This window comes from Sesamum indicum, linkage group LG8, assembly GCF_000512975.1.
Source record: "Sesamum indicum cultivar Zhongzhi No. 13 linkage group LG8, S_indicum_v1.0, whole genome shotgun sequence".
Classification (NCBI taxonomy): Eukaryota; Viridiplantae; Streptophyta; class Magnoliopsida; order Lamiales; family Pedaliaceae; genus Sesamum; species Sesamum indicum.
The window spans coordinates 1,131,697-1,142,662 of NC_026152.1; the positions used below are offsets into that span (position 1 = coordinate 1,131,697).

Sequence of the window (10,966 nt, forward strand, 5' to 3'; positions counted from 1 at the left end):
AACAATGGAACCCTGTTTTTGATGAAGTTTCCATGTCGAATAGGCCTCTCAAGAAAGTCAAAAGCCCTGAACGGAACCAAGACAACCCCTTCAACTCTTCTTCATTACCTCAGCAGCCAGCTCCACAGCCTCCAATGGCTTTTCCATCTCCTTATACCGGTCCTGTTTTTCCATTCTCATTGGAAAATCCATCGAGCTCTGCTCCATTGCTTCGACCACCACCGCACCAGAATCAGCAGCAGATGATATCCTTCGCTCCACCTTACCCAAACCAGCACATGAACTTTGCCTTCCCGCCGTATTTTGCAGGGGAGGCAGCGTCGTCGCCGCCGTCTCAGCTTCAGCAGCAGCAGTTGCTTCAGTACTGGAGCGACGCATTGAACTTGAGCCCAAGAGGTAGGATGATGATGATCAACAAGTTGGGGCAGAGTGGGAAGCCCTGGTTCAGGCCTTCGATACCGCCTCTTTCGGCTACAAAGCTTTACAGAGGAGTGCGACAGAGACACTGGGGCAAATGGGTCGCCGAGATTCGTCTCCCTAGAAACAGAACCCGTCTCTGGCTCGGCACTTTCGACACTGCCGAAGAAGCTGCCCTGGCCTACGACCGCGAGGCGTTCAAGTTGAGAGGAGAGAACGCAAGGCTGAATTTTCCCGAGGTCTTCATTGGTAAAGACAAAGAGGCAAAGGCGTCGTCCCCTTCGATGTCGCAGGACAACATAGAGTCCTCCGCGGGGCCGGTCCCTAAGCCCCCGGCTACTGGAGAAAGCGTGAACTTGCCGGGTTCTGATAAGAATCCTGATGCAAATTTAGGATTTGAGGCGAGTGAGGCAACGGAAACTGATCAAGTTCAAGGCAATGTGGATAGTTCGGGCGGAGGAGAAGGCGCTTCGCCATCTTCTGAATTGGTGTGGGGTGATATGTCGGAGGCCTGGTTCAATGCGATACCGGCAGGCTGGGGTCCGGGGAGCCCTGTTTGGGATGATTTGGATGCCAACAACAATTTGTTGCTGCCCCCTAATCTTCCCTTTAATCAACAAGACTCGCAGCATGATTCTCCTTCTCAGAAGCAGAACGATAATTGCTCACCATCGTCATCATCATATGGCAGACCCTTCTTTTGGAAGGATCAGGACTGAATGATTCAACGGCAAGAAAGCTCCATCAGGATTAAACTCTCTCTCTCTCTCTCTCTCTCTCTCACACACACACACACACACACACTGTCTCTCTCTCTCTCTCTCTTACAGACCACAACCCACGACCATAGATTCTTTTCCAGGTAGCAGACATTTCACTATGTCTCTGCAAGTCCTTAGTTTCTTGGTTTTTTCACTTTGATTTCGTTTTCTTCTTATAGGAATTCCAGCCCGTCTTCCTCCCTCCCTCTCTCTCTCATCTCTCTAGAATTCCTCATTGGTTGCACGTTTTTCTGATATCAGCCTTTGAGTTTCTTTGGGAGAAGTTTATCAGCTGCAGAAGGCTGCATATTTTAGGCCAACTGCATGGAAATTCACAGCTTCACTTCATGTAATTACATCACTAGCTTTACTTTGATGTTTGTCAGCATATCATGAATCCTCCTCATCATCATCACATGTAGGTAGGAGTTTGATCATCACAGACGGAGACGGTTTTGTGTTCTCCTTCTTAGTGAACATCCATCACTCGATCTGTCTTTTTGTTTTTCCCGATCTGATGGAATAGAAGAAGACTTTTGTATAATTTGATGTTCGCTATATTTGATAGTTGTGCAACTTTTCTTTCTTTTTGCTTGATAGTCCCCTCTTTCATTTCTTGACTTGTCTATTTTTACTTAATATAGTAATGGTTACATTACAACTTTTTCTTGATTTTTGCTTGTTGATGTTGGAAAAAATACGCCGTCATAAACATCAATATTTCAATAAATCGATATCATAGATTTACCAGTTTAAATAATAAATATACATAAATGGTAATTTAATTAGTCGTTTCTAAAATAACCAAATTTTATATGCAAGAAGAAGCGCCTTGGTCTGTTATGAATGATTTTAAGTCAGATTATGAACGTGCGCACAAAATATATTAAAAAAGATAATAAAAACATAATTCTTGTAGTGTTTCAATATATTAATATTAGTCAATTTGATACGTCGTTCCTGCATATACATATATAATAAATAATCTTTCACGCTTTAAAATATATTATAAACAAAAAAAATATAAATCAATATATTATATTTAAAAAAAGCAAAGAAAAGAAATATGATTTTAAAATTTAAAAAATTTAATAAGTTAGTAATCTTATCAATTGAAGGGTGTTTTTTATTTTAGAAAAATAGATATAACAGTGACATTAACCGCAATTTCTGAGCATATAAAGTATTTCTTTTTTATTTTAGGACAGATATATATCTTTGCAAATATGTGTAATATTTATAAAAGAAAAAGTTTACAATTTAACCTAGAATAGATCTATTAATTTTAACTTAAAAAATGCAGTTATATTTTGTCATCTGAACCTTTTTCGGAGGGGGGAGGGTCAACTAATTACCATCTTAATTTTTAAAAATTTGCACTTTGCTATATATGATCGTTTTCATGGGTGATTTTTTTGCCGAAAGAGTATCACATGTAGTGCATATATGATATTTAAGGACAATATGACATGATATTTTTCACATCTACATTGCATCTTCCCGATAAAAAAAAAAAAAAAAAAAATCAACAACGACCAAAAAAAAAAAAAAAAATGAACAAGAAAACGACCATACATGACAAAGTGCAAATTTCACAAAATTAAGATGGTACGTTGACACTAAAAAAAGTTTAAATGACCAGGTGTAAAAGCGGGCATAATTCATTAGTTTTATTTGACCATGGTAGGTAAGTAGCATTCATCTGCAATGCTTTTTAAATTGTAGTCATTATAATGTAAGGAAAAAATGCAATTTACCCCTTGTGATATGAGAAATGAATAAAAAAAACCTCTGTGAAAAAAAAAATAGCAAATTATCCTTTGTATTTGGAAAAAAAAAAAAAAACAAATTACCCCCCATCTAGACCATTGATAAGGGGTAATTTGCTCCAATTTTTAAAATAATGTGGATAATTTGCTAATTCTTTTTTCACAAGAGATATTTATACATTTCATATAACACAGGAAGGTAAATTGCATTTTAACACATAATATAAGTAACAATCAACTTCTCTGTAATGCAATTACAAAAATAAAACTGACCAAACAATAAAACCGAAACATACGTAACTCGATCCATCATTTATCGGATGAAAAGCCAAAAAACATGTAAAAATATTTCAACTTTATTAGGAATAAAATGTGATGATACTTGATAGCAACGCAAGTTCCAACTTAGTTAATGTCACAAACTTCGTCTTTATTCATCACTGAGGAATTAAAAAAAAAAGTAAAATAAAAACAACTAGAAGATAACAAACATAATACGCATGCGTTTTAAAGTTAATTTAATTTGTAAAAATCTCGTGGATTTTTTTGGGTATAAAAAGTCATTGGGTGTGCAACGGGGTGGGGCCCACTAACCGGCCCATGAGATCATCTTAGTTTCTTAATTGCGACGTCAAAGACATGTAAATTGGGATGATCACGATAACGACAATATCGCCAATGATGTCTTAGGCCAATTTAAGGTAAAGTATTATTTTATTCCGTTAAGTATATTTAATTTTAATTTTAATTTGATAATTATGTATATTTTTGTTTAGGTCCAGTAACTTACGAAATTGTTTACTTTTAGTTCTCTGACAGATTTTCGGATAATTTTACCCCAATGATTGCATATAGACTAAAAATTTCTTTCAAAAGTTGCATAGGGGTAAAATTGTTCGAAAATCTGCTAGAGGACTAAAAGTAAGCAATTTTATAAGTTACTGGATCTAAACAAAAATAAACATAGTTATCGGACTAAAATTAAAATTAGGCATACTTAGCGGACTAAAATAATACTTTTTCCTAAATAAATTTAAGGTTATGGCTTCAAATCTTATTAAATGTATGATTGTCTTGTCCACTTTACGTGAGTTTATTATAAACTATATATTTAATACTATTTAATCACTACAAACAAATTGAGTTTTTGTTGTATTGTAAATGATCACGGGATGATAATCATGACTATTAACCACGGTTAAACAAAATGAGAGAATTTTTTTTTTAAATTTTTACTACGATTAATCAATATTCGCCATGATTTTTTGCCATATCCAGAACATTCGCCACGATTTTATGGTCAAAACTAATGCTTTGGCCACCCCTGCAGAAACAACGATTAATGGCTGGTTCAAATCTGTAGTTGATTTGTATTTGCCACGATTATTTATTTAATTGAACTGTAGAAATATATTGATATATTAATTGAACTGATATGTTATTGAATTTTTTTATTAAAATATAACTATAATTATATAATCATCGTTTCTATAAAAATCAGAAGATGACGACGACATCATTACATTATTAATTTAAAATGAAAGTCTTAAAATAAATATGTAATAAGGTTGTGGTGAAGATTGGTATGTGGTAAAAGGGATGGTGGTGTTGATCACTTGAACCTAATCACGCCCAACATTTGATATCATGCCACTTTTTTTAAATTAAATTCTTATCCCATAGTTTGTGGAGTGTATATTTATATATATATATATATATACATATATATATATATATGTAGTATTATTTTAAAAGGAACATATTATTTTACGTGGAAGAACAACCTAGGACTATTTTATATGCTAAGGTTGCATGTAAAATTCCTCTAAACTTTTGGGTGTAAGGACAATTTTTCACTTTAGAATAACTGCAACCAAGGTTAAAATATAATGGGTTCTCTGTGAAAAAATTAATAGACGTAAAGGTTTTTTTAGAAGAAAAAAGAGCAAAACAATTTCATAATTTTTATTTTTTATTTTTTATTTTTTAAAAAGGCCGTATGATATCCTTTGATGATAGAGGTGATGATTTTTTTTTTATTTATTCTTTTTTAAAATTTAAAAGTCACGTACTTTTTTCTGAAAGTATATTATACTGATAACTTTTAAAATTAGATCTAATTACACAAACATCACTTGTCATTTGTAAAATTGCAACTACAACCTTGCGATTGAAGTTGTAATTAGAGATACATCCCCGATTTAGGGACTAAATTGTACAAGTATAGCCCTTATAAATTGCACAGACAGTGTCGTACCAATTCTTAAATATGATAATAATACCTCTAATTATATAATCTTTACTAATATAATAAAGAAAGACTCTCTAAACTCACAAACAACGGTTAGTGACGCTACCGCACTAATTTTTAAATATGACAATTATACCTCTAATTACATAATTTTAAAAATTAACTATAATTATATATATATTTTCTTTTTTAAAAAATGACTTCACGTCATTTTTGCATCACTATACCAATTCTTTGTTACGTGGATAAGTTAATTTTTTCTTGTTACTTTTTTTTTAAAAAAATATATATAATTTATTAGTTTATACATTTTATTTTATTTATAATATTTTTTAAAATATAAAAAATTATTTATTATATACATCCAAAAACGACGTACCAAATAGCCTATAGATATTATAATTAATAATTTGGCGTCAACATTGTGGGGGTCTCAATCATGAGTTGTATGGAATGGATATATGAATCCCATTTATGAAATTAAGAAGGTTTGTTAATAGAGTTCGCAACATTAATAATTAATTACACAAGTCAAAGTGAGGTGTGCTTTTCTGTGGAGGGAATTGCGTTTTAAATTGAAGGCTATTTGTATGGGCAGTGCCGTCCATACTTTGTTAGTTGGAGTTTCCTTTTCAATCTTCCTAACATATATTAATAATGCCCAATTAATTAAATTATATGATTAAATGGCAATGTTAATTGCTTATTTATTTGTATAGGTTTTTGTAGCTTCATATGATGCGGGCCGCAAGATAGAGGTCGGGTCGTTAAATTTGGATATCTTCAGGTCGGATCGCTGAACCCTTTTCAAATTTTTTGAAAGTGGATCCTGAGAATAGAAAACACGTTAGTCTTGCTGCGTGGCTCCTAAGTAAGGTCTTTCGATGCTTAAATTAGAAATGTGGGTCGAATTAGAAATTAGGGTTAATTACACTTATACTCCTTTAAAAATGTCAAACTGCACTTCTCCAAGAAAGTTCTGAAATTATGCTTACACCCCTGTCGTTGTGGTCTGGAAGAAAAATGACGACGTCAACAATAGTTACATAAATCTCCAGTATTACTTCTTATTTAAACTTTCATGTAATAGTTTCGTACTTATAAGAAAAAAAATATAAAAGTTTTAACCTCACTCTATATATATGTGATACGTTTATCACCTTATAAATATAAAAATATATATGAAAATATTAAATGAGGAAAAAAAATTAAATATTTATGAATTTTTTGGTAAACATCTCTATTTTTCGTCTAAACCCTAATAGAGTGGGGTCATATGTAAATAATTTTTTTTTAAAGGGATATAAATATAATTTCAAAATTCTTTAAAAAAAAAGTATAATATGATACTTTTAGAGGGGGTCTAGTGTAATTAACCCCAAACTTTATTATAGTAAAAAAAAAAAAAAAAAAGCCCAACCTTTTTTTTTTAAAATGTCGTCCAAAGAACCTTACACAAAGCTATCCAGGCCCAATAGGTATTTGTGGACATATCCCGGAAAATAATTAAGCCTGTATGTTTATGTTTTTATATTTAGTGGAAGACATGCATTTTTAATTTTTTGTATATATATATATATATATATATATATTCGTGTAAAAATAATAATATATTTGGATTAACTAATCAAATTATATTTTATATTGAATGATAGTGTCAAATTAATATATATTTAATACACTATAAAAAAATACAATATTTAACCTTGACTAATTGTCATGGTTAATAACAAAATAGTCGTAGCAAATAGTCATTGACCACGGCTATTCAACGGTTGTTGGTCGTGATATATGCGAGGGTGACTAAAATATTTAGTCATGACAAATATTTAGCATGGCTCTTAGCCATGACAAATAGTTTTTTCTTGGTGGAAAACCTATGCTTATGTTTGGATTAATGTTTTGGGTGTTTTTGTTTTGGTGTTTTGGAGATAGAGAGAGAAAAATAGAGATAAGTTAGTATGTGGTCGATAAAATGTGGTCGATAAAAAGTATATACCACGATTTTTAATTCATAGCTATTAAATTTATAACCAATAGTAATTTTTTTCCTAGTGTAAAAATACGTATAAACAAATATGTTTTCACCACCACATCAATTCTTTTGTTGTGTCAATAATACCTTAAGTTGGTATACTTTATTTTTTTAAAATATAATATTTTACTCTTATTTATAATAATTTTATCTACACTAATATATCTATACTATTATGAAAAAGAAATAGCTTATACACTCACAAACGACAGAAAATGGTATTATTGCACTAATTTAAAAGTATGACAATTATACTCCTAGTTAGATAATTTTAACAACTTATTGTAATTAACTTTTGTTTTTTAATAAAAATAAAATAACTTCATTTTAATACTGTCAAATTAATTCTTTCGTTTTATCGATAAAACCTTAAGTTGAATTTTTTTTAGTTTTTTTTAAATATAATATAATAATTTATTTATTTAATTTTTATTTATATATTTTAAAATATAAAAAATTATTTATTATATACATGCAGAGACAAAGTATCACAATCATTATTTATTTATATTTCATAGCTAGGTATCCCAAAGCCCAAATTTGAATTTGTTGTTTGGAGGTCAGTACTGTCCCAAATGCAGCCCAGCCCATGATCATCAGAAAAAGGTTTGTAATTCTTGCAACATCAAGACAAATCCAAAAAATCAAGTGAATAAATATCAAAGAGAATCCGAACTCAAACACTGATTGGACAACATAAGCTGATGTTGGATCCTTCAATCCATTACCACCTTATCCTCTCTCATTTCACCTTAATTCTTCACAGCACCTCTTCTTACACATTTCCTCATGAAACAGAGAAACCCCAACTGCAAATTCACATAGACAACAAACCAACTTCAGATCATGGCTGCTTTGCTACCCTCAACTCTTTCCATTCAGAAAGAGGTATGCACCCCACCGGTGCTATACTTTGTAAAATCTCAAGCATTTCCCGGTTTCTTTTTCTTTTCCTTTTGCTGATTTGTGGTTTTCAGATTTTAATTTGATTGTTGACAATGTTGTTAGAGCAAAGCAATTGCAATAAAAGAGACATCCCTCTTTGGAGCTGCACTGCCCACAAGTCTTAAAGCTGAATTCAGCCCTTGTTTCCACAAGGTAAATGTGGAGATGGGTTTGCTTTCTTTTTGTGAATTACATTGCAATTTGGTGCAATTCTTGCTAATGTAGCATTGATTCAGCACTTCTCTTATGCAATATCATGATCTGCAGTGTAGTTTCTTACTATACATCTCTGGAGTTTTTGGTTTTTGCCATGTTATTACAATTTAAGCGTGGGAAGACTGAGGTTATAATATTCGATAACTGTGGTTATAAGTTACGAGATTGCAAACAAGATCGTAGGAAGATGTAAGATTAAGTCCATGTTTGGTTTTGTTTTCATTACCAAATTTCAGTTTGTAATGGAAAATGTGTGTGTGTTTCAATTTTTTATACATTTTTGTGCGAAAATGATAATTTGTTTGGATTAGTTGATGAGATTATATTTTATGTAGTTGGTGATGGAAAACCAGTATATTTTTTATTGGATCGTAGTTATATTTTTTATTGAATTAAAATTATCAAAGCATTATCGAAACTAGATTATTAGTTTATTACGTTATTGATGGGAAAAACTTATATATGTATAAATAAATGTTTCATCACTGATCCGAGAACTAAAAATTGAGAACTTACGAGATGTTTCGTTCAAATCCCGTTATTGTGGGTGTTTGTCTTTTTACGTAGTCGTTTCGCTGTCTGTTTGCGTCTAATATATAAATGTAATGGATCGTACTTAATTTGTTGGAAATTGGAACACAATGAATAATAATGTCTAGTAAGTGAAGATATTTGTTATTTACAGTATGATGATTTTGGCGTTGCAGGAACTAAGGAAAAAGCTATCGATAGGACCAATTAAGGCACAGACAGCAGCTACAACTCCAGCTGTAAATCAGCCTTCAGAGAAGAAGACTCTGCGCAAAGGCACTGCGATCATCACAGGAGCTTCCTCAGGATTAGGCCTTGCCACAGCAAAATCACTTGCTGAAACTGGAAAATGGCATGTAATCATGGCTTGCCGGAATTTCCTCAAGGCCGAAAAAGCTGCTAAATCAGCCGGCATTCCCAAGGAGAACTACACTGTTATGCATCTCGACCTTGCTTCCCTTGAAAGTGTCCGCCAATTTGTAGACACGTTTCGTCGTTCAGGGAGGCCTCTGGACGTGCTGGTTTGCAATGCTGCCGTTTATTTGCCAACTGCAAAAGAGCCCACATTCACTGCCGATGGGTTTGAGCTTAGTGTCGGGACCAATCATCTTGGGCATTTCCTCCTTTCGAGGCTGCTGCTCGATGATCTGAAGCAGTCGGACTACCCGCAAAGGCGCCTCATCATTGTTGGCTCCATAACAGGTAATAATAGTCTATATTCACAGCATCCTCATTCTGTTACTAGGAAATCGCTCTCGAAGTACCTCTATGGAAAATCTCTGAATGATATATGACAGTTTGCTGTAATCAAAGCTGCTTTAATCTGAAATGTTACATTATCTAGAGGAAGTTGTTTGAAAATCGTGAGACAGATTGTGGAACGATTGCAAAAACTAAGAAAAGATTCATACAGTTAAAATGACGACCACTTGTTGACTACTTATGGTAGGACGCCTGAAAAATATTGTAAAATTATAATTGCGATCTTGACTGTAAAGTGTATGTTAAAAGTGTAGCGTTGGGTCAGAGTCTATGCTCCAACAATCATTATCAGAAATAGTAGCACAATTTTGATATCTATGCTCTATCAGGGAACACAAATACTTTGGCTGGGAATGTGCCACCGAAGGCCAACCTCGGTGATCTAAGGGGACTTGCTGGAGGATTGAATGGAGTGGGCAGCTCATCCATGATAGATGGTGGTGAATTTGATGGTGCAAAGGCCTACAAAGATAGCAAGGTTTGCAATATGCTCACCATGCAAGAATTCCACAGACGTTTCCATGAAGAAACGGGCGTCTCCTTTGCGTCCCTCTACCCTGGTTGTATTGCCGAAACGGGACTGTTCCGGGAGCACATACCCTTGTTCAGGCTTCTCTTCCCACCGTTCCAGAAGTACATCACAAAAGGCTACGTTTCCGAAGATGAAGCAGGAAAACGACTTGCACAGGTGGTCAGTGATCCAAGCCTGTCAAAATCGGGTGTGTACTGGAGCTGGAATAAGAACTCGTCGTCGTTCGAGAACCAGCTATCCAAAGAGGCCAGCGATGCAGAGAAAGCGCGTAAGCTGTGGGAGGTCAGTGAAAAGCTTGTCGGATTGGCTTAATGAGTTTGAATACGCCCGAACGCTCGTAATGTTTACTGGTGAGCAAGCAATTATTATATGAAGTCACTGTTCTTCGATTCGCTGCAACGAGAGAGAAAAAAACCCAGAATTCATGCATTCAGAATTAGTATGCATCACTTGACGGAAAAATTGGTTTAGTGATTTGAAGAACAGCCTGACAGTTTTGTGCATGGAAGATTAATGCTAAAGCAAATATGTGACATGAAACCATAGAAATTGAGGAAAAAGCAAACAAGAAACTGGCTAAACCAAAGACTCATCAAGTCTGTGAAAACCTAAATAAAAAAAAATGGCAATATGACCCCTCAACTCCTAGACAAGAAATTCCCCACCTCTAGCTCAAGGTGCAGATTGGGTTGGGCTGTCTCAGAACCGGCCCAAAAAAGCCTGTCTAATATCAGTTTACAACTGTTC

At 33.8% G+C, this 10,966-nt stretch overlaps 2 protein-coding genes across 2 annotated transcripts; both read left to right on the plus strand.

The window, feature by feature from the left end:
• Positions 3 to 1,764, plus strand: LOC105167362 (ethylene-responsive transcription factor ERF054-like; the record flags this gene model as incomplete). Its single annotated transcript, XM_011087049.2, has 1 exon — positions 3 to 1,764. A coding segment is annotated over one exon (1,134 nt), but the record flags the coding sequence as incomplete, so codon positions are not given.
• LOC105167364 (protochlorophyllide reductase) lies at positions 7,956 to 10,704 on the plus strand. The gene is made up of 4 exons (XM_011087050.2): positions 7,956 to 8,121; positions 8,242 to 8,331; positions 9,102 to 9,627; positions 10,017 to 10,704. Exons 1-4 carry the CDS (start codon positions 8,080 to 8,082, stop codon positions 10,529 to 10,531), a joined length of 1,173 nt encoding a protein of 390 aa, XP_011085352.1. The 5' UTR covers positions 7,956 to 8,079; the 3' UTR covers positions 10,532 to 10,704.